The sequence below is a fragment of the Aulonocara stuartgranti genome, assembly GCF_965226115.1.
Source record: "Aulonocara stuartgranti genome assembly, chromosome: 2".
Lineage (NCBI taxonomy): Eukaryota > Metazoa > Chordata > Actinopteri > Cichliformes > Cichlidae > Aulonocara > Aulonocara stuartgranti.
In genome coordinates this window covers 22,992,584-23,015,454 of record NC_138940.1, presented here as the reverse complement: position 1 = coordinate 23,015,454, position 22,871 = coordinate 22,992,584, and the positions used below count along the sequence as shown (strand labels likewise).

At 42.4% G+C, this 22,871-nt stretch overlaps 2 protein-coding genes across 4 annotated transcripts; one reads left to right on the top strand and one right to left on the bottom strand.

Moving 5' to 3' along the window:
* The first annotated feature begins 1,687 nt into the window (after nucleotides 1-1,687).
* cnot7 (CCR4-NOT transcription complex, subunit 7) lies at nucleotides 1,688-9,544 on the top strand. 2 transcript variants are annotated; one of them, XR_014271969.1, is made up of 8 exons: nucleotides 1,688-1,881; nucleotides 2,506-2,629; nucleotides 2,704-2,897; nucleotides 4,845-5,006; nucleotides 6,043-6,187; nucleotides 6,321-6,431; nucleotides 7,665-7,856; nucleotides 8,063-8,151. XR_014271969.1 is itself a non-coding variant. In XM_082508974.1 (7 exons), the coding sequence occupies exons 2-7, from the start codon at nucleotides 2,513-2,515 to the stop codon at nucleotides 8,192-8,194; spliced, it is 861 nt and encodes a 286-aa protein (XP_082365100.1). In that variant the 5' UTR covers nucleotides 1,689-1,881; nucleotides 2,506-2,512; the 3' UTR covers nucleotides 8,195-9,544. The 2 variants fall into 2 exon arrangements, 1 of the variants encoding a protein (XP_082365100.1); XM_082508974.1 differs by lacking the exon at nucleotides 7,665-7,856 and having other exon boundaries at nucleotides 1,689-1,881; nucleotides 8,063-9,544.
* A 53-nt stretch (nucleotides 9,545-9,597) lies between these two features.
* Nucleotides 9,598-21,876, bottom strand: zdhhc2 (zDHHC palmitoyltransferase 2). Of its 2 annotated transcripts, XM_082508948.1 has the most exons (14): nucleotides 21,396-21,876; nucleotides 19,121-19,147; nucleotides 17,418-17,512; nucleotides 16,676-16,796; nucleotides 16,428-16,497; nucleotides 16,283-16,315; nucleotides 15,040-15,160; nucleotides 14,867-14,905; nucleotides 14,569-14,701; nucleotides 13,816-13,942; nucleotides 12,426-12,518; nucleotides 12,077-12,192; nucleotides 10,877-10,944; nucleotides 9,598-10,788 (listed from the first exon to the last, which is right to left on the bottom strand). In XM_082508948.1, the coding sequence occupies exons 1-13, from the start codon at nucleotides 21,520-21,522 to the stop codon at nucleotides 10,904-10,906; spliced, it is 1,143 nt and encodes a 380-aa protein (XP_082365074.1). In that variant the 5' UTR covers nucleotides 21,523-21,876; the 3' UTR covers nucleotides 9,598-10,788; nucleotides 10,877-10,903. The 2 variants fall into 2 exon arrangements, with proteins under 2 accessions (XP_082365074.1, XP_082365075.1); XM_082508949.1 differs by lacking the exon at nucleotides 14,867-14,905 and having other exon boundaries at nucleotides 21,396-21,875.
* Between the last annotated feature and the right edge of the window lie 995 nt (nucleotides 21,877-22,871).

Genomic DNA, 22,871 nt, shown 5'->3' with positions numbered 1-22,871 from the left:
AATTTTCTTGGGGTGATCATTGACCACAAGCTCTGTTGGAAGCCACACATTACTTATGTTCGGGGGAAATTGGCACGGGGCATTGCCGTCCTGGGAAAAGCAAAGCATATGTTGGATCAGAAAGCACTGCACATTTTATACTGTGCTTTACTACTGCCATATATGAGCTACTGTGTAGAGGTCTGGGGAAACACATACAAAAGTAACACACAAACAATAACTATAATACAGAAAAGGGCCATTAGATTAATAAATAATGTAGGGTACAGGGACCATACAAATGCACTCTTTGTCAAAATGCAAGCTATTAAATTCCAAGACTTGGTGAAGCTTAAAACAGCGCAAATAATGTATAAAGTCAGAAATAAATTGCTTCCCAAAGAAATCTGTAAATTGTTCATAGAAAGAGAAGGTGGGTATAACTTAAGAGGGAAATGGAATTTAAAAATACAAAGTGCTAGAACAACTTTAAGAACTATGTCTATCTCAATTGCAGGAGTTAAATTATGGAACAGTCTAACAGAAGAAATAAAAGACAGTCAAAACATAAAACAGTTTAAAGTAAAATATAAAAACCTAATTTTAAATAAGTATAAGAATGAAGAAAACGGGGTTAACCCAGGATGGTAATGTTGCTGGTAATGGTGTTGCGGTTCTTTTTTGGTTGTTTTTTTGTTTTTTTGTTTTGTTTTGGTTTGTTGTTTTTCCATAACTTGTGTATCTGCAAATATACACATTCTGTATTTTTCATATGAAAGAAACTATACTGTGGTGGGGCTTGCTAATTTCTTGTTTTTGATTTATGTATGTTATGTTTTGTTTTACTTCATATGTTTATATGTTTCATATGTTGTTTGTTTAATTTAAGACAAAAAAAAAATTAAATGAATGAGAGGTAAAACTTGAGGGGGTAGGGACAAATAAGTAAATACTTCAGCCTACTCCTTTTCAAACAAATAATGGAATGATATTTTGTAATGATTGTGAAGGCACATGTTTGAAATGTTTGAAATAAAAATGAACTGAACTGAACTGAACTGAACTGTTTTGTTAACTAATTATTGTGACGATTTAGTGACCATTAAAATGTGTTCAAAATTTGCAAACTGATGATAATTCATTTTCTAAATCATGACACACTGCTCTACCGTCCATAAGCTGCTGGTATAGATTCAAATTAATGTAATACGGAGCCTGTATTTACTTGGTTTCGGATCAATAAAAAAACTTGGAGTATTCCACGAGACTAGAACTTAGTTGGTTAAGGTTAAGGTTAAAGTATTCTTAAATGTATGAATGTGATTGGATTAGGAGAATAAAATGCTGCAATATATTTGTCACAATCATAACCAAATTAGTTTTGATTGTGATTTTTTAACTTTCTTTTGTGGTAGAAACCGAACTTTCTTCTAATCATTTTCTAGAATAAACGTTGCTGCTGGGTTGGTCTTTTTTTGGTGTTCATACTTTGCTGACAAAAGTAAATAATAATATTAATAACAACAACATTATTATTGTTGTTGTTGTTGTTGTGTTTTTATTTACTGAAATGACTTTTATTCATGTATTCATTTTCATTATACTGACTGGAGCACTAGTGCATATCTAATATAGTAAAAAAAAAAATTAGTACAGTTTTCAAGGGCTCTGTGCTTAAGCTATACTTACACACGTATATACGCGTATGACGTTGCTGTGTTACGTGATGACGTCCAGTTGTAGGCTCAGCTATGATGGCAGCCGTAGGTTGACATCAATACGATACTGAATATAAAGTATTTAAAAGTTAGCGGAAACTCCCCCGACACTATAACGTGGAACAAACTAACAGTTTTCTGATAGTACACGCTTAAAACACACACCCGCCCGGTTTGGGGAACGGTAAGTTAACGAAGCTACGTTCACCTTTGCTGTATCAAAGTGGCGCCGAGTGTGTGTCTGTGTGTGCGTGCTTGCACCAGTCTCTTTCATGTTCTGCACACAGTCTCAGTTATCTGTGAGCTAGCTGTCCACTTGCAGGAGCTGCTTTGTCTCATTACAGAGCTCCTATTCCTCCTGCCCGTGTTAACTAATGCTAGCTCTGCAGCCTGCTAACTGTTGCAGGTAACCTAGCTAGCCGAAGTGCTGCCGAAAACCCGAGCTAATGCGAAGAGCAGTCGGCTAAGCCCGTCCTGCTCATCATGAGGAGATAGCTGCTCCTCCCACTGTAACAACAGTTAGCATACATTATACTAGAATAGAAACACTAACTGCGAGTAAAGTTAGCTTCCCCAGTGTACCACAAGCAGGCTAAAGTTATTTCCTGTGCCCAATATAGAAGCCTCATTTGTTTTCAGTCAAGTGCTGTGTCAGGAATCCTTCTGTGCCTTTGGTTTAGGTGTTAAAGTGCACTTGTTCAGCCCCCTTTAATGTAATATGCTGACCTATGACAGTACACTTATGCACCACGTTGCAGATGTTGTGTTTATATTCAAGTACAATTCTTTGTCTCCTTGCATGGTGAAGTGGCACTATGCCCGCAGCTACTGTGGATCACAGCCAAAGAATATGTGAGGTTTGGGCCAACAACCTGGAGGAGGAGCTGAAGAGGATACGACATGTCATTCGAAAGTACAACTACATTGCTATGGTGAGTGGTGCCACAGTCGCGGCGCCTCTCCGTGCCCACATTTCCGTTGTTCATCGTGACTCGTCTGCTTGCAGGACACGGAGTTTCCAGGTGTTGTAGCCAGACCGATCGGAGAGTTCAGAAGCAACGCTGACTATCAGTACCAATTGCTGCGCTGCAATGTGGATTTGCTCAAGATAATACAGCTGGGCCTCACATTTATGAACGAGCAGGGGGACTACCCACCCGGGACGTCAACGTGGCAGTTCAATTTTAAGTTTAACCTCACGTAAGATTGCAATCCGGTCTGTCTGTCTGTTGTATTCCTGCTGGAGCCCCATAGATGGATTGATCAGCTGATAACGGCCCATCAGTGCGTGCAAATAGTAAATCCTTTCTTGACTTTTTTTTTAAACTACATGTTATACATACGAAGATGCTCCATTGTTTACAGTACTCCTGGCTCGTTCTTAAGTATAATAAACAGACAGCGTTCACTGCTGCTGGAAAGACAGAGATGCTGTCTTGCTTGTGAAATACTGTAACTGCACACACTACTGGGGTTTTGACTCCCTAAAAACCAGCAATACAAAGTTCCCCCAAAATCCTTCTACTGATCAGACTTTATTTTTCTCGTATTCAATTTAGATGTGTCCAGATTTGCAGTTAACTCTGCAGTGTGGACATGCTGTTGCTGTCTGCCTTCTGACAGTAAGAAAACCGTGCCATGCCTTTACTCACTACTGTAGTGTGGCACTGTATCCATCTGTCAATACAAAATGTTGAGAGATTTATCTGATGGGCTTGATCCGCTTTGTGTGAATGCATTTGACAAAGGACTTGGATGTAAAATAAGTTTGTTTCTTTCTGTGTAAAAGTCTCCACTCCAGCTTTAACGGGACATGAATCGTTTCTACATGCAGGCCCGACTGTAAATATTTGGACAGCTTTTGGTCTACGCACTGTTTCAATATGACACTAAGTTTGAAATAAAACAATTAATACTACACTACACTGCCAAGTCTCAGCTTTAATTTTGAGTATTGCATTAAAACTAGAGAGAGAAGTGTGTGAGACAGGGGCCCAGAGTTTTGGTGCTCAAAAGTTATTCAAATACACACAAAATCATTGTGTTTGCAGTTTTGTAAGCGACTGCTTTGAGTTTTTGACTTAAAGACAGTTGCAGATGCTTTGTAACCTCCCTGCTGATGATCTCCCAGTCCTCAACTGCTCACGTACAGCTCTTTGCTGCTTGTGTCAGCTACCGCCACCTTTTGGAATGGCGCTCAATCAGAGGGCTGACTCGGCCAGTCGAGAATTTTCCTTCTTTTTACTCTTGTAAGCCTTTTGGTTTTATGTAGAGGATTGTAGTCCTGCTGAATAATGAAACATCCAACAGGTTCTGATGCAATTGGCTGAATGTAAGCACAACTCTGCATTCAACGTATGGCTTCTGCCAGCAGTGAAATCATCAACACCAGTGAGCCAGGGCGTTTGGCAGGGTTACGTGCACGAATCCTAACAGAAGCCCTTCGATGTTAGATGATGATGTGGCATTTTATGTTCCAAGCTTTTCCCTTCCTAGAGATGTTTAATCATTTTAATAGAGGTAAATTTTGGTTTGATCAAACAGAACGTGGTTCCAAAACACTACTTTATTTCTTTTTGTACATTTTTTGCAAACTGCAGCCTGTCAGTGGTGAGAGCTCTGAAGTCATGGACAGGGAGTCGTTTCTTGAAGGAAAAACATGTACACTGCATCCTGAAGTGCATTCATAGTTTGTTGCTACCATCTATATATTTTTTCTGCGGATCCACAAAAGACCCAACCAGCTGATTTTGGCAATCAACGTTTTCTTTTAGTTTTAGTTTTTATTTGAACAGAGGATATTCTTCTAGTACATTTCTGTTTAGTTTTGTGGCTTTCTTTTTCTTCACTGTTTGCAGTTTAGGTGCAGTGTGTTAAAGGGTTTGATCTCCCTTACATTTTTGTAATATTCATCTAAACCTACTCAAATGAATCCTGAGACTTGGCATTTTAATTTATTACACATTTTTTTTTGTCCCCCAGAAAAAAGCTGTCCAAATTAAACATGAGTTGATCGTCTAATGTTGTAAAATTTCGTACGGCCAGTTTATTTGTCATTCAAGAGCAACATTATAATCCCTAAACTTAAACTGATTACTGACCTGTTACCTAGTTGACTTTGTTGTTTGTGACTTTCTTCCCCTTTAGAGAAGATATGTATGCACAGGACTCCATTGAGCTCCTGACCACTTCAGGGATTCAGTTCAAGAAGCACGAGGACGAAGGCATTGAGACGCTTTACTTTGCAGAGTTGCTGATGACATCAGGTGTGGTGCTCTGCGACGGAGTCAAGTGGCTGTCTTTTCACAGGTATTCTGCTCTGACTTAATCTTCGCAGTGTCATTAGTAACACTTGTGTTTACCTGCTGCTTCACATCCAGAAACTGGCTTATAGCTATTTTATACACACATGGCAGCAAAGGCAGATTTCCACAATTTTTTACTCTTTAATAACAAAGCACTTATTAGAAACACAGCGTTTTACCTTTGGTACACTATCACCGAGTTTGAATATTATATATTACCTTTGTAAAAGCTCTTCAAATATGAGTGTTTGAACCAAATTACATGTCTGCTGAGCTGTTCAGACATGCTGTTTAGTTTCAATTTGAAATTATATTTAACCTGTCAAATAGTTTTGTCTTGTCTCGTCTTTTTAATAAGAAATGTTACAGAGCACCAAGATTATTTAGCCACAAACGTGTTAACACCAAAAACACAGCACTGTGCCGTCTTTTTTTGCATGTTGCTTCCAAGCAGCCAGACTTGCTGTCAGGCTTTCTAAAGCTCCTTCAAACTTTTCCTCTGAACACTGACGACTTTTTCACTGATTTTTTTCAAGTGTTTGTACCTGAAAATATTCAGAGGAATGTTTTTTTTTCCTGTTTGTTTGTGAAGCCATTTAGCACTGACCTCTGAATCGTCCTAGCATTAAATGCACCTAACTCAAGAGATGAACCAGTGTTGTAGCCACATCTAACACACTACTTTGCAAAGAACTGGTTTTAACTACTAACTTAACTACTTTGTTACTAGCAGATTTTCACAAAAACACATCATTTGTTCTCATTTTTATGTATGAAAAAATACCAAAGAGAAAAAAAATGGGACAAAAAAACCAAAGATTGGGTTTGAAGGTCACTGATGTCACTTTTATTCTCGTCTAGTTTTCTCAGTTGCCACAATGGAATTTATAACTACAGTGTATTTTTATTTCAGTGTTTCTTTGATATGAAACTCTTAGTTATCTTTGTTTCCTTGGAGACTGAAAGTGATATAGTATTTGACACCAGCTGCTGTGCTCCTAAGCAACTTTGTTAAAGTGTGTGCTGTGTGTGTTTTACAGTGGCTATGACTTTGGATACCTGATTAAGATTCTGTCCAACGCTAACCTTCCTGAGGAGGAGGTGGACTTCTTTGAGATTCTTCGCCTGTACTTCCCAGTCATTTACGATGTCAAGTACCTCATGAAGAGCTGTAAAAACCTGAAGGTGCTTCTATAAATATTCCAGCAGCATGCACGCAGCATCTCCTGCTTTATTAATTTAATCACCTTGATTTCTGATGCAATCCCTCAGGTTTTACTTTGACTGCATGCACTGATCTCAAGTGTGTTGCTTTCAGGGTGGGCTTCAGGAAGTAGCTGAGCAACTAGAGCTGGAGAGGATTGGACCACAACATCAGGCTGGTTCGGACTCTTTGCTCACAGGCATGGCTTTCTTCAAGATGAGAGAGGTACGTACCCCGTGTTCGAGAGTGGAGAGGATCAGAATAAGGACCCAGTTTATAATACAGGTTAACACGTTATCAACCCAAAACTCAGACGTGTTTAATACATGTAATCAGTTTAAAAACTTCAGTCTCTGAGAAAGGCTGAGAGTATGGTCAACATGAACATAGAGCTGGGGACACTGTAAAAATGGCTTCAAGTCCTAAACCGTTAATGGAGTACTTTTGTAAAACTCTGTGATTTAAAGTCTGCACTTCACTCACATCCTGATTGTTTGACGACTGATCTGACCATAAACTCAACAGTAAAGTGTTTAATGTCATAAATAATATTCAATTCAATTCAATTAATACAGTACCAAATCACAACCACTGTCACCTCAATAATACATACAGAGAAAAACCCAACAATAATATGACCCCCTATGAACAAGCACCTTGGTGACCATGGGAAGGAAAAACTCCTTTTTAACAGGAAGAAACCTCCAGCAGAAGCAGACTCAGGGAGTGGCGGGGCCATCTGCTGTGATTGGTTGGAGTAAGTGAAGGAAAACAGGATAAAGACATGCTGTGGACGAGAGCCAGAGATTAATAACAGATATGATTCAGTGCAGAGAAGTCTATTAACACATAGTGAGTGAGAAAGGTGACTGAAGAAGAAATACTGAATGCATCATGGGAATCCCTCCGCCTATTACAGCATCACTAAGGGAGGATTCAGGGTCACCTGGTCCAGCCCGAACTATATGTTTTAGCAAAAAGGAAAGTTTGAAGCCTAATCTTAAAAGTAGAGATAGTGTCTGTTTCCCGAATCCAACCTGGAAGCTGGTTCCACAGAAGAGGGGCCTGAAAACTGAAGGCTCTCCCTCTCATTCTACTTTTAAATACTCTAGGAACAACAAGTAGGCCTGCAGAGCGAGAGTGAAGGGCTGTAATAGGGTGATATGGTACTACAAGGTCATTAAGATAAGATGGGGCCTGATTATTTAAGCCGTTGTATGTGAGGAGCCGGACTTTGAATGTAATTCTGGATTGAAGTAAGCAGTAGGCTGGTTTTCCCATAGCAACCAGAAAAGTCCCCACCGTGCTGGCCAAACCTAATAATACAGGTTTATTGCGCTTTGATAGAGGTGGGCAGATCGATTCAAATATCGCAAGTATCGATACTAACGCTGGTACTTGTATTGGATCGATACCAGCATGAAAGAATTGATACTTCACTTTGTTTTTCTTCTCTAGGTTCAGTGCGTTACTCCCAATCATCAGAAAGTAGACATGGCAGTGCAAACAGCGCTTCTTTCACACAGGCTCCACCCCCTCCTCCCTGCTCTGCTGTGTTTAGTTGTTCTGAAGTCATGTGACTTGAATGCTTGAGGAAGCATAGTGTTGACCTTGAATGAAAGCATTACAAACAGTAATGTGTGTTGGAAGGTTTGTTTTATTGTCTTAAATAATTATTCTGGAAAGTTATACCACTATGATATCAATATCACCAATACCAATAACTGATATCGGTAATTTTGGCCCTTTATTTACTTGGTACACTTTGACGTGATCTTTTTTTCACACTTTGTGTGTTATCCTAACCACTAATCGATTGTATTATTGTGTGGGTTTTTTTGTAATCCTTCCCATAGATGTTCTTTGAGGATCATATCGACGATGCAAAGTACTGTGGTCACTTGTACGGGCTCGGCTCAGGCTCCGCCTATGTCCAGAACGGAACCGGAAACGCCTATGAAGAAGAGGCTAACAAGCAGCAGTCGTGACATCGCTCCGAAACTCTTCCCATCCTGCACTTCACACCCAAAATCAGTGCGGCTCTGACGCCAAGCTCCCGAGTGACAATAATGATGGAAGAAGAAAATAACCTACACGTGCATCGTTTAGCAAGCTGTTTCTCAAGTTTCTCATAGGCTCTGCTCACTTTAGACCAATGAATATGATGGTCCAAAAAAAAAGAATCACCGCTGTCCTCACACATGCAAACAACTGCATGTTTGAGTTTAGTCTTTTATTCCTAAGAGGCAGCGTAGACGGCGTGTGGTCGGTTCAGTTCAATTTAACATGCTTAAAAAGGTGGGATTTTAGTTTTCCTAAAGTGTTCTGTAGAAATGTTTTGCACTTTAAAGCTCTAACCTGATTTTATAAGGAAAGCTGAAAATGTTTCCGGTGTGTTTGTGTGTCTCTCTGGCCTCTTTGTTGCCTTCTCTATGTTCCCATTTCACATTGTGAACATGTAAAGCTGTACGATCACAACTCTCACCACGCTCAGCCTTAATAATAACTGCATTCTTATCTTTTAACTTTTTAATTTATTGGCATGGACTAGTTGCCCCCATTTCAACACTAAGTCCACACAGATTTCCTCTCTGATAGTTGGGGTGTGTTTACATGCACTTGAATCTTGAGGATTTTTCTAATCGGTCCCGTTAATGTTAAGTTTATAACGACCCGAGTAAGAGCTAAGTCCACTGTAATAAGCCTTTTAAAGCGGTGCAGACCATAAAGCAAGTGGATGCCATTTCTTTATTATCAGTTGGTCAGAATGGATGCACACTGATGTGCGTGTAAACATCATGGATACACATCACCTCAGCCAACCAACAAAAATGTGTTGGGAAGAAAAACAGAATGAAAGCTGTAGGAAGTGCCGAGGTAACCACTGAGTAACCACCAGAGAGTCAGTTTTTGTTTTAATTTATAGTTTTAGTGTTGAAATAAAAGAAGAGGAATGTTTTACTCGAAGTGACGGTGCTTTTTTAACAAGCGGGAGTTCATTTGTAGTTCTGACCTTTGAATTAGACTTTTTGTGCTTTTTGGTTCCCTTCAAGTGTTGCTTTTCCAGTTCATTCATGCCGCATAAAACTGCCGCATGTACAAAAGAAACAAAAACAAGAATAAACGCTGTTGTTGAATAGTATCCTGAACTTGCATAGGTGCGTGTTAAAGCGTAGGCTCACGGCTTATTAACCTCCGGTGACAGAAACTCGACAGCTGAAGCACTTCCCTCTTTCTGCAGTACGTCTTTCTCTCACTGTAACCGAGTCGAAGAAGAATATGCAATAAAAAAGAGGAATGTTTTTAGATGATTTTGTAAATAAAGGCTTGAAATTTTTCTACCATCGTATCTTTCAGTGGCTTCGCGTTCTTCCATTAAAGAATCGAGTGAGACCGAAGATGAGCTCATTTTATTCTTGTAAGGCATCACAACTGTACAGTACATTGCCTCTCACATCCATATAGTCTTTAAGTCATACACAGAAGAATAGAAAAATAGAGATCGAACACTGACTGTCACTATGAAGCTTTTTGTTTTGAGAAGAGCGTACATTCTTTAATTTTCAGTGACGCTTTTAATCGTTTCCAGCCTCAGAAGGTCAAAGTGAACCACACGAAGCGACCGGAGCAGATTTTTTTCTTTTCTTTTTTTTGCTCTGCAGTACATCCACAACATGTGAGATATTAAAACAATCAACAGAATCTGCAGCAGCATCGCACAAAGGCTTGTTTTTGCTGGCGGGCCCTTCATAGACAGAACAGTCGGGAAGCTTTTTGGCCAGCAGTTTGACGTCAGACTGTAGGACATATTTGGCAGGAGGGGGGACTGGGGGAGGGGCGCTGTCATACGCACAGAGCACCACCAGCTTTTCGGTGTGACGGCAACATCCTCATATATGCTATAAAGATCTAGCAGAGCCCTTATTGGAATTTAATTACTACTAACTACTCTTTTCTGTGGTGGGCGGGGGACACGTTCACTTCACAAGGTGTGTTTGCGTTGACATCCTGAGATGAGAGCATGCATCATTTCATCAACTTGCACAATACTCAACACAGCGGGTGGAGAAACCTGCCCCCAGCCCCTCAAACGACAAAAAAAGAAACAGAAAAAGAAAAATGTCTGAAGGAATGTCAGTTATATAGCACATTAACATCACTACTAATCTATACTCAGAGCAAACATTTGGCAAACTGCATCTACTCGAGCGCTACGCTGTGAGAACGACTGAAAACGAACAGACTTGCAGACTTTTGAACTGGGACGTACAAAAGCAGCTCACTTATAGTTCAAAGTGCAAAAAGTCCGCTCTTCTGTTGCTGCTCTGTGCTTGTCTGTATAGAAAAAAGAAAACGGGATAATTGGAATGCAGTTTCAAATACGGTCGACTTGTTCCAACTTTCAGGCAGCAGCAGATAATAACGATAAGAGAAGTAAATGACGATTATTATGTTTTCCTCCGGTTTGTTAGCGAAGTCAGTCTCTCATAAGCATGGTGCACTAATGGAAAACGACAAATATGATGTCACCACCACGTCACGTTCTGATAGGCACGGACACAGAGGAGGGGGCAGCATAGACCTGCGAGACAAAACAAGGAAACGTGAATTTTAAAAATATAATCCTGAATCTCATTCTGCAGGTAAGGTGTGCGTGAGCGTAAACATACTTTTCTGGTTTGTAGTGTCAAACGTGGTTACGCCTCGTTCTCTATGGTCATCCCTGGGTTACTGGCACCTGAATCAAACACACAGGTGGAACATTACTCAACATCTTGGAGTGCAGTACTGTGCAAAACTCCTGAGCTCGCACTCAGTTTTTAACATTTTAACTGGAAAATGGGAAATAGGTGCAGCAATCCATGACTGATGGTGCTCCACACACACACATATATTTCACTGCACTGCGTGTTTGGGATTTTTGCCATGCAAAAAAGAATAATAATTCCATAAATTATGACAACATCCCAAACACGACCGAGGGGAATCCAGCCCAAACCATTACAGAGCCTCCAACGTGTTTTACTGATGGCTGTCAACACAACCGTCTCTCCTGTACGGTGGCCCTGAGTGGACAAAAACAGACTGCAACTTAAGAAAACACCAGCAATAAGAAAAACGCTGCAATAAGAAAAACGCTGCAAAAGCACACAAAACACAACGGAAATAGGAAAAAAGAAATAGAAAAAACGAAAACAAATAGGAAAAAACAGATTTCCAAAAGCAAGGGAAGTGTTTTTGGGGAGACAATAACTCGACGGACCAGTTGCAGGAACCAAAATATGCTAGGTGTGTGTTAATCTGATGATTCATATAATACTGATGACGAATTTTTAGGCTAATAGTTAGGCTAACACACTTACCTCTCATCTTTTCTTTCCTCATAAAACCGATAGATCCTCCACTTCTTTTAAGTGTCTCCCAGAGCAATTCTTAGCATATTTTGGTTCCTGTAACTGGTCCGTCGAGTTATTGTCTCCCCAAAAACACTTCCCTTGCTTTTGGAAATCTGTTTTTTCCTATTTCTGTTTTCATTTTTCCCCTTTGTTTTGTGTGCTTTGCAACGTGTTTCTTATTGCTGGTGTTTTCTTAAGTTGCAGTGTGTTTGGCCTCTCAGGGCCACCGTACTCCTGACCTCCTTCGCACATACTAACAATGTTTTGAGCCAAAATTTTCAAATTTGCATTCATCACCCCATGAGGCCTGATTTTCAGTCTGGTTCGTGTGATTTGGCATACCTCAGCCTTTGATCAATAGCTACTAAAAAAAAACCATTCCTCTGAAAATGAGTGGCTCAAGACCTTGGTACAGTGCTGCTGTTTTATCATCAAGCAGCTGCGGAGAACCCTACAGAAGGAGCATCATCTTACCCTTTCTGTCCTTGTCCGTTGCAGTTTCATTCTCTGACCAGGAGGGGGTGCTGGTGAGCAGACGACTCTGGCTTTCTCTGAGTGGTTTGGAGGGGAACTGACGGCCCTCTGCTGCACTAAGATTACACAAACAGAACCGGGGGTGAAAATCAATGCAAAATGTTCCTGTAATCTAAACCTGGAGACCCATCACTGATAATGGAGCTGCTAACAGGTGATCTATTTTCTTGCATAATTAAATCTGCACAATTGATAAAACCCCTATAGGCTAATATGCAGCTGTGCAGACTCTGTTTCTGTAAAGTACTCGAGTTCACATATTAATTGGATGGTGTTATTTTTTACTCACCTCTTGTTGGCTGGGTTGGAGCCAGTTGGTGAGGAGGGCTGCTCCGGATCCAGATTCACCAGGCAGGTTGGGAACGAACAGCCATCGCCTAAACTGTAAGGCCACCAGACAAGAAGAAGCACAGTTGTCATGATCCAATTACTGCAGATTGTAAGTGTTCTATGTTATGGATGCATATTTAAGTTTAAGCAGATTCTGTTAAAGCAAACCTGTGTATGTTTTTACTGAATATGAGTCCCTTGAAATTATAGGATTAAAAAAAGCTAAACATTAAAGCATGTATGGATAATCAAGGCAGGAAAACGACTCTGCAAAGTTAGTTATGCAATGCAGTGTTGTTAGGTAACACTAGCCACCAAAAACTGCTATTCATACCAACCGCTGTGAAATGCTAAAAGCTGCAGTTCCTCTAGTGGCCACTTGAGCCCGCCACCAACATTCCGTCAAACCCCATCGACTACAGTGTTAAAAAAATCCAACTTTACAGCACAAATAAGCACGGTTACAGCTTTTCTCTTTAAAACATCAGATATTTACATTTAAATAACAGCATAGCTTGGCGTGTAGTTAATTGTAACGTGACATCCAGGAAGTCCATGTTCCATTTTTATCGCAGGTCAGATTCTTGTTACTTTGCAGTTCATATAGCTGTCACTGCCAAATTGCTGTATAGTCACAAAATAATATTTAAGCTGCAAAACTGGAGCATCAGCATCAACTCACAGCGGTGATGTTGCTGTTTCCTGAGATCTAATGCTCTGCTGCTGTCTCTTCTGGGACTTTCTGTCTCTTTTGAACCATTTTGTTTCAAACTAAGTGGCGATGCTCAGCAATCCCTGAGCTCACTGCTGACTTCATTCATTCACGGCTGCTTTGACAACGTTGTGTTTAAATATGCTAAAATAATTCCCTAAACTGCTTCTTTTTTTTACAACATTGCCTGAAGGACATGATTATGAAGAAGATAAATGTGAATTCCCCACATGACTGTAAGTGTAAATGTTTATGCCGGCATTATTCAGAGCTGGTTTTGATCTAATAATATAACATTCTGAATAGGCTGTTTGTATGACTTTACTTAAGATACCAGGGGGAAAAAAAACATAAAAGAATGCTCTGATATCATGCTTGGACATTTTTCAGTCACATATTAGCCTCTCAGCAGGTGTGGGATGATTATAATTCTACTGATCACATTATTGTATCCTGAAGCAGCTCCTCGAGTCTCTGACCTGATTGCTCTTCAGGCTAGACTGAAATTTTAGTGGTCATCGGGGTTTATAAACTGTAAAATAACCCTCTGTAGGCTGGTGTTAATCATTTATGACTGGTTCAAATGCTTTGTCTGGTATTTGAGAAGTGGTTTTCAAGCTGCTTTTGATGAGCTCACCTGGAGAAGACAGGGATTGGCCAGTATTTGACTTCATCGCCAAACACCTGGCGGAAGTTCTTGCTGAAGCCCAGACTGAAGCCGTTCTTATCTGTGCCGTGACGAAACACAGGAGAACGCACTGCCTCTGTAACAGCAGATGAGGAGAAGAAGAAGAAGAATTAGAAACACAGCACTCCCTCCTCAGCCTCTGCACAATCTGCTAATTTTAAACTGGAGCTCGATCAAACAGCGGATCATCGCGGGACCCGCTCAGGCTGAACTGTGGCATCGAGAAAACAACTCTGAATCAAAGTGTCTTTGTTGTGCAGGAAAAACTAGATCTCAGGCTGTTTCGCCAGGTGTGACTTCTCCCTCTGAACACCGTATCAGTGTCTCTTACTAAGCTGCTTACTGCTCCCAGCCTTGTGTCTTTGCATTACACTGTAACATACTCCTCTGGATAATCCACTCTCCTCCACGCACAGGGACAAAGTGTGCCACTGTGCACGCATAATGGGAAACTCCTCTGTCTGACAGCAGCCCAAAGAGGCTCATCAAGGCAGTGTGCTGATGAGAATGGTGACAGATGGAGAAAGGGGGGAAAAAGGCATACAGCATCCTTCATCATTAGTGCAAAGATGATGCTGTGCAAACAGAGGAGGCAGATTCCTAGAAAACAGAGCGCTGGTGTCCAGCTGAGGCTTTGCAAACACTGCGTCAAAACTCAAAACACACAGACGCACGCATGCGGGCGCGGAGGACGCTACCTACCGAGAGTGGATCTGTTCTTGCAGACGAGCCAGCAGTGATAGATGAAAAGCGAAGCCAGGCTCACGGAAAACATGGAGGCCGAGAAGAAGAGGAAGAGGATGTGGAACTTTGCCTGAGTGTCTGGGAGGCCGTTCTGAGAAGGGAAAAACACACACACACACTTTAACAGAGCTACACCGGCACAAAGCTGACACAAGAATAAACTAAATCTCATCAGCGGGTTTTCTCTAACTGGAGAGACTTCAACTAGCTGTTTTAAGGGAAGCAGTCTCTAATTTAGTAGCTGGTTGGTTCATACCAGGTATTCTTTTAGGCGGAAATGTGCTCTACCTCCAGCCTTGTGAAAAAGGGTAAAACATAAATATTCATCTGTGATTAAACAAGTTGTTTAAAAACAACAACAGCAACAACAACAACAACAACAACACATTCACGCACGGACATATTACACCATGATCGCTTCGTACTTACAGTCCAAAACTTGATGAAGTACTGAAGATCCGTAGCAGTTATAAAAAGGCAGTAGAGTAGCGAGTACAACAAAAACAGCATGAAAAACTTGTAGTTGGCGAATCCCACACAGTTGTTCACCCTGCAAAATAACGAATGGATGAAAGGACGCAGGCTGCTGATGGAAACGATTGTATGCACACTTCAATATTCCTGAGACAATTCGGACACCCTTTACATCGCTGTGCAGAGCAGCAGGGATGGGCTAGGGGGAGGGACCTTTTTTAATGTTAGCTAATGAAACTAAACCGACAGAAAGCAGCTGTTACATTTGTGTCTATTATTTCAGCTTTTTAAAGGGGTTTTTATAATAAAAACGCATAGCTCAGTCAACAAAAGGGGAAGATACAGTCTGCCAGGCAGCAAAGTGACAGAAATGTAGTGTTTCTATCAGGTGTTTGTGAATTTGTTTGTATTTTTTAGCTGGAAAAATCATCAACCAGCAATTAGTCCTTTTAACCAATCAGAGGCCAGCACAGGTGTGTGTGGTTTCACTCCCAAATAAAACCAGCTAATTAAATAAATAACTAGAAATCTCAGATTTTATTGCTTCATGTCCCAGTATAAACTATATACACAGTTCCTACTGATTCTCCTGTTTTTCCCCTGAACACCAGATATGGTGCATTATTCACAAGAGAGCCAACAAGCTGATCGTGTTTACCAAAAATTAGACACACTAGGATCGGATTTGTCTTGTCTCCCTCTGCTGCCAGAACCAGCTGGTAGCTTAGAGTATCAAATCAAGCTGTTTGTGCATCTACGTCAGGGGTGGGAAACTTTTTCTGTTTTTCCAGAAGGCTTTACTGACTTAGATAAAAATGAAAGCTGGAACACCGAATCGAAATTTGCTCAGAGGTGATGATGAAATTATTGGAAGCAGAAATGAAAATTCCACCAAAAAATTAGTCTATATTTTTTTCCACTAGCCTGATATGCAACACTTCCATTATGAAACTGTTAAGGGCAGAGTGGGCTGGGCTGTGTGGTCTAAACGAGGCCTGTTTGCTAGTTATCTTGAATGCTCTGGCAATGTGGTGCAATCTCAGTATGATGGATTGCAGTGAAACTCTATTGCTGTGGGGCTTTACTGAAAGGGAATTTATATCGCTAAAGAGCATAAGTGCACGTGAGTACAGCGGTGCACTAATGCAGTGTCAATAATCCAATACTGTGTGTTAAATAAAAGACAGTCACTCCATACCAGGGGCAGTGGTGATCCATCTTCAGGATGCATCTGTAACACAGCAGGGTGAGACGTCAGTGAAACTGTGAGTAACTCTCTGTGCACCTGCGTGCGGCGAATAGTGCGGTCTGTTCTCTAAAGGTGCATGAGCGAGGAGCCGTACTTATCACAGACTGAACAGTGGTGACATCGATCAGGCTTCAGCAGCTGGCAGCGGTCACAGAAACGGATTGCTGAGGAGACACAGCCAATTCAATCACACAGCCGTCAGCAGCAGTACCAGCAGCCTCTCCTAACTCCTGACCACAGACTAACAAGGTGACAGGCGCTGAAATGAGCTCTGAGAGCTGCGCGTCAGTCTAGACTATTCCAGCTGTTCTGCCTCAGCGGCACCGCGTGCCGTTACTGTACCTCCGGAGTTGGTGCGGGTGTAGATGGGCAGATCCTTGGCTATCCTCCTCAGGATTTCCTGCTGAGACTCTCCCCGATCTTCACGCTCCAGCAGCTCCTTGTCAGAGTGGGACAGGTGAAACTATGGAGGGCAGAGCACGGAGGGAAAGGCAAACAACACCTGTGATTTATCAGCAGACCAATCTCCCATCACTGCTGTTCACCGCCCCTTTGCATTTGTTAAAACCGATTGAATTATTCTGCCAGACAAGCCCCATGCTGTGTGAGAATCAGTAATGCGGGAATTTCTACTACTGTGAAAGCCAACTTAGCAGGGCACTTTCTTCCATTTGTTTCTGGGTTTTCTTTTGGTGTTTTTTTTGGGGTGGGGTGGGGGGCTTTCTCCAGCCCTCGCAGCCACCGGGACAATTTATAACCGAACACTGGAAACAAATAACCATAACAAACAGCACAGCACATGTAAGTCTGGACTTTTATTCCAATGATTGCTGCCTGCGTGTCTGCGGTTCGCCTCTGTGGAAATTGCAACCGTGGCTTTTCTCTTAAGATGTATGCATGCGTTCACCCCGCGGGGCTTAAGTGCTGTGGCCAGGATCAGAGCCATTAAGAGTGCAGATCCAGGCACTTCCACTGGAGAGTATTATTAGTCTAAATGCAGCATTCAATCACACGGGGAAGCGCTAAACTACAGCTTCCCTTCACACTGCGACATGCACGCTGCGTCACGGTCGGACACACTCACCTCCTTCAGGGGGTTCATGGGCTTGGTGAAGATGGTTTGCCAGTACGCCCACACAAACATGATGAAAACGACATGGTACACCAGCAAGTATACGACTGCAAGCAAAAACAAGAAAGAAGAACACCAGCGTCAATTTTCAGCGGTGCGCGTACACTCCATTGAACAAGAACGATGTTGGTGATTCAGTTTCGCCTTTTTCATTGGAAAATCGGTAGAGTATTAAAAATCAGCCTGCGGTAATTATTATTTGTTGTTGTGCCAAACACTGGGACGGTGTAAATCAAAGTGAAGGAGAAATCGGGCTCAATGAACAAGTTGTATAAACTCAGCATTGAGCCAATCATGGCTTCAGTATGCAGCTTAATTACTTTTAAGATGCCTTAAGTGTGTGCTGATGGAAATTTTATTGCAGGCACAGAATCCATTTACAGAGAGTCTCTTTGATTATTTCCTCTGCTAAAGCGAGCGCCAGGGTGGAAGTGTGCCATTGCTGTTTGTCAGCAAAAACAACTGAGCTGAATTTCATGAAACTTGGTAGGAAGCATGTGAAAGAGAGTCTGGAGGTGGAGGTATGCTCTGGAGAGAAGAAGAATGAAAATCTATAGTAGAAGCAAGACAGAATGCATCTGCGTGAATAGTGGAGGTATAACAGTGGAGATGCAAGGAGGTAGTGAAGGTGGATGAGCTTAAATGCCTGGTGTCATCCAAAGCAACAGACAATGCATAAGAGAGGTGAAGAAGAGAGTGTGGGCAGGGTGGAGCAGGTGGAGATGAGCATCAGGGGGTTTGTGACAGAAGGATAGCATCAAGAAACAAAGGGAGGGTTTACAAGATGGTAGTGAGGTTATAAATTGTAATAAACTATAAGACAGGAGGCGGACTTGGAGGTGTCAGAGTTGAGGATGCAAAGGTTTTCATTGGGAGTGACCAGAATGGACAAAAACAGCTCAGGTTGGAGATTAAAGCTAAAGAGGCAAGGCTGAGATGGTTTGAACGTGTGCAGAACAGGAAAAAGGAGGTTGAAGATGGAGCTGCCAGGCAGGAGGAAAACAGGAAGACCTCAGAGAAGGATGTAGAGAAGGAGGACATGCAGAGGGCTGGTGTGACAGAGGAGGACGCTGGAGGCGGGGTGAGATGGAGGCAGATGATCTGCTATGGAGACCCCTAAAGGGAGCGGCCGAAGAGAGACAAAGACGCAATATAATTAAAATTGAACTGAACTGAGATCAGTTTCATGTAACTGGAATTTTCCAACTATGACAATGAAGTTTACAGCGTAACAGCTTAATAGGTCTTCTGACAAAGCAATTAATTTATATTTCCATGCATTTTAACATTATTTAGCCATGTTTCTTTTTTAAAAAATAGGTGGAATCTAACCTGTCGGTGACATTAAATGCTACTAGTTATCAGGATTTATCCTCTGGAGAGTCTGAATATTTAACTCCATCCAACTTCCCTCCTTAAAAAGACTGCTGAAAACAAACCACTCCTGTCTTCATTTGGTGTCTTTGAACTTACCTCCATAAATGCACACTAAATAAAAACCTTTAAACATACAGTTTAATGACAAAACCCAATGGCACATTTCCAGCTGGAGGGCTTACCTTTGCAAAGACTAAAAGGCCACTCAGCTCAACACCTAACAGAGAACAGCTGCCTCATGGAGCTCAGGATGATAAACGCCATTATAAAGCACTTACCCTTTTCTCCTGTGTCTTCAATGGACTCTGAAGAATGGAAAGGGAAACAGTGAAAAGGCACAGTCAGACTACCAGAAACAGATTTTTCACATATGCATTTCTTCCTTAACTTGGGGATGACCCACGTGTGGGGTGGTTCTCATTGTGACTGTCAACATGCTCGGCCATCAGTCAGCGCCTGAATTGAAATCAGCAAAACGGAGAAACGGTGACTCTGTAGAGCCTCCGTCCCAACGTCGGGTCTCACACCAGTCACAAAATCAATATGCAACACGCTCCCTGTCAAACAGTTTGACTCATTGTTCCTCCATAGATGAGCATTGAGTACAGGTAGTGAAAAACAAAGGAGCATCCTGCACAGCGAGTGTGTCTGTGTCTGAGTGTGTGAATTCCCACTGAAGGGACCGGGTGAAGCTGGAGGCTGACAGGAGCACCTGGATGAGCATCCCAAAAAAACCTGCACACGGACACACACACACCTTCAGCGCTGGACTAAAACATTAGAAAGGCAGAGGTTAAGACCTGTTGGGAAATTTCCTGTTGGTGTTTTTTACATTTACCTCAAAGCAATGATTAGTTAAGCATACGGAATCATCTATCTTTGGCAATCAGGCAGTAACGCAGCGTGCACACACACACAGACACTCAGAATAGGTGAGCCAAGGAGTTGAATCGTGGCACACAGTCAAAAACTGTGTGCATGTTGCCATGCCAGCATAAAAACCCCAGAGTCTGACGGTGTGTGTGTTTGATTAAGGACATGTACATGGATCAGCGCTCCCTAATCGTGTTTGCATTCCTGACAAAAAGTGTCTCCAAAAATGGACAAGAAGCTAAACAGCATCTGACTTCAGTTCTTTAACAATCTTTAAAAGGCGATCGATTGTTCAAAAGGCTGATGTTGTGGGTGAGGGGGGGGGGGGGGTTGCAGGAAAGTGGGTCAACCTCAGATAGCTTGGGGGTGAATTATGTAAGCCAGACAATGGGATTAACATGAGCTGATGAGCGAGCTGTATCAGCTGATGATGCTTTCACACAACTGACTCTGTGTATGGCTGCGGAGAGCACGCTGGCCCCGAGCGGCCACTTTCCTGGCCTGCTGCTGCTGTTTTCATCAGCCCATTCCATGTGACCCGAGAGCATCGCTGTTGTTTCCCCGTTGTTCAGCAAAACAGTGCAGTTTTATAAAGAAAAGGCTATTTTTCTATTCCCCTGAAGTAATGAAAGAAGTCTTGTGGGTGGCGGCAGACACGTGGTGACCTGTAATTCTAGAAGAGGTTCATCGTGGGACAGGATCTAGCTGCTGTGTCATGACACTATGACTCCTGCACACTCTAAGCTCTGGTGTCTGTCTAAATTTGGAGAAGATCAGATAAAGGATCAATCAGCCAGAACATCAAACTGCTTCTGTTTGGTCTCATTAGATGTTCTCCATTATTGTGCCCCCCCCCCCCCCTTCTTTTTTTCCCCCTTTTTTGTGACAGAGCAGATTTTCTTTCCTTGTGGTCTGACAATGTGCCAAATGGAGCACAAGAGTAGGCTGCCGAGACTCCACTGAGACATCCTAGAAACCATTACTCACTATCCAGGTCAACTTTGTGCTCACTGCTCACCGAGGAGGCTCGCCGTCTGTAACCGCGCCACCCAATAATCAGCTGCAGGAGGGGAAGTGAAGGAAGGATGCCTGACTAAAGCCATAAGAGACTTTTATTGCTATAGGATAATGCCTGCAGTGTTTGTCACACGATGAAGCTACTGCAAACTGAACCTGAAGCTATTACAGTAAGACTTTAAGATAGTGCTGATAGAGGCGTTAGAATCAGATAATCTGAGACAGATGGTCCAATCCCAATCTCACACCCTGTGCTACATACTTCATAATAAAAGCAGGCTGCACAGTCCTCCAGTTGCACTGTGAAAATACACATTTCTCACTTGCCTGCAACAATATGCTGACAACTGGCTGAAGTGTTGTTGTCATGTGACTGTCCACACACACACACACACACACACACACACACACACACACACACACACACACACACACACACACACTGCGTGAACAATAAAGACATTCTTGTGAATGCCAAAATAAAATAAATAAATAACAAGCCTGATTCACAAACTGCTGAAAGGGAAATGTGTTTCCACCCAATCTCAAAAAATCCACACACACACACCAGTTAGGGGCATTTCCCCTTTCCTCACACACACTCTCTCTCTCTCTTACACACACACATCATCCCCCCTTACTACCGAGACAGCTCATTCTTACCTATGCAAAGCTGCAAAACATACGCGTAGTATGACCACGCCACTATCAGAGCGATGAACAGGACCGGGATCCAGTACAAAACTCTCTGACAGCCTCGCTTGATACTACGCGAGCCCGACGGTGCCATAGTCTAGGAGCGGATCATTTCCCGTGCGCATTCGCGTGGTGCTCTCCCCTCTTCTCCCCCGCTGCGTGTGTGTGCGTGTCTTCCCGTAGACTGTCACTGCATCGTAGCTCCGGCTCTGATCAGCCTAATCGACAGCTCAGACGCAACATCCTAAACCAGCCTCCCGCCCTGCCTCCTCCTCCTCCTCCGCTGCTGGTGGTGGTGGTGGTGCTGCTTGCACCGCTCTCCCCTCTGATCGTCCTGCTCGACTACTAGTACAGACTACAACAACACATCAGACGGCTCACGCACACCTGTGCACGAGCTCAAGCACACATTCACTACGAGTCCGCGCTCGCCTGCTTCCCCACAGGTTGCCATGACGTCCGCGGGATGCTGCAAGCCTGGCACATTTTTCAGCGCGCGCAGAAAATGGGTTCAGCAAGTTCAGACGGACTCGTGCGCGCGCGCCGACTACAAATATAGGTCCAGTCTACAGAAGACTGTGAGGTCAGTTGTACCTCTCTGGTCTGTTTTATTTTTTTGTTCAGATGGAGTGAGTGATGTGATTCAGCTCCTTCCTCACACACTCATCCTGCTCTCTGTGTTCTTGTTTGTTTGTTCGCTCTTCTGTCCCTCTCTCTCCGTCCTACCTTTGTGTTTAATCATTGCTTGACAGTGGAGGCGGAGGTCTGCGCGATCCAGCTGCTTCTACTGCATCTCCACCTGCAAAATATTCTCGCAGTCCTGCCGCAGGATGCTTTGTACAGGCAGACTGCACACTATAGCGTGTGCCATATTTTGCACAGTGATTTATGATTTTTAAAAAAGCAAAGAACTGGAGGTTCAAAGGGAAACAGAAACAAATATCCCATAAAAATGTAAGTAAAGAGCACCTTCTTAGTATTTTAAAAGGGATAGGCACACATTAGATTATAAATATTAGTATTAATATGTAATAGTATGTAGTGTTTGCCCTTACATTTACTCATTCCTGGGTGCGGGCTGTATTCTAACCTCCTTTTCTCATTTCATATCAACACATGCTCCAGTTGTGTAGGCTACAGCGTTAACATGGCCTCTTATTTAGAAGGGAGAACATATATTTTTCCCCTTCAGACTGTGTTGTAGAGAATCCTAACCCTCCCCTTCTTACATTGAAAGAAACATTAGTATAGAGGAGCAGGCTGTTTTAGAGTACCCTGACACAGTATGCCTTTGAGATGCAGGCTGTTATTGTGACATTTTTTCTCCTTCATTCAAAAAGGGCAACCCTGAAGGCACGTGCAAAGTTGTGCAGCCATGTCTTTTCAAAAGTTGATGTTGCATGGTTAGGGCCAGGGCATGACACCACAAACCTTTGCAGGTCT

What these genes read in the sequence shown, in the direction of transcription:
- zdhhc2 (XM_082508948.1), bottom strand. Translation starts at nt 21,522, where the DNA reads ATGGCACCGTCGGGCTCGCGTAGTATCAAGCGAGGCTGTCAGAGAGTT. An exon ending in CACCCGCACCAACTCCGGAG is followed by an intron (nt 16,498 to 16,675) that starts GTACAGTAACGG and finishes GTGTCTCCTCAG; the next exon opens with CAATCCGTTTCTGTGACCGC. An exon ending in CAAGAACAGATCCACTCTCG is followed by an intron (nt 13,943 to 14,568) that starts GTAGGTAGCGTC and finishes CTGCTGTTACAG; the next exon opens with AGGCAGTGCGTTCTCCTGTG.
- cnot7 (XM_082508974.1), top strand. Translation starts at nt 2,513, where the DNA reads ATGCCCGCAGCTACTGTGGATCACAGCCAAAGAATATGTGAGGTTTGG. An exon ending in AGTACAACTACATTGCTATG is followed by an intron (nt 2,630 to 2,703) that starts GTGAGTGGTGCC and finishes GTCTGCTTGCAG; the next exon opens with GACACGGAGTTTCCAGGTGT. An exon ending in AGAGCTGTAAAAACCTGAAG is followed by an intron (nt 6,188 to 6,320) that starts GTGCTTCTATAA and finishes TGTTGCTTTCAG; the next exon opens with GGTGGGCTTCAGGAAGTAGC.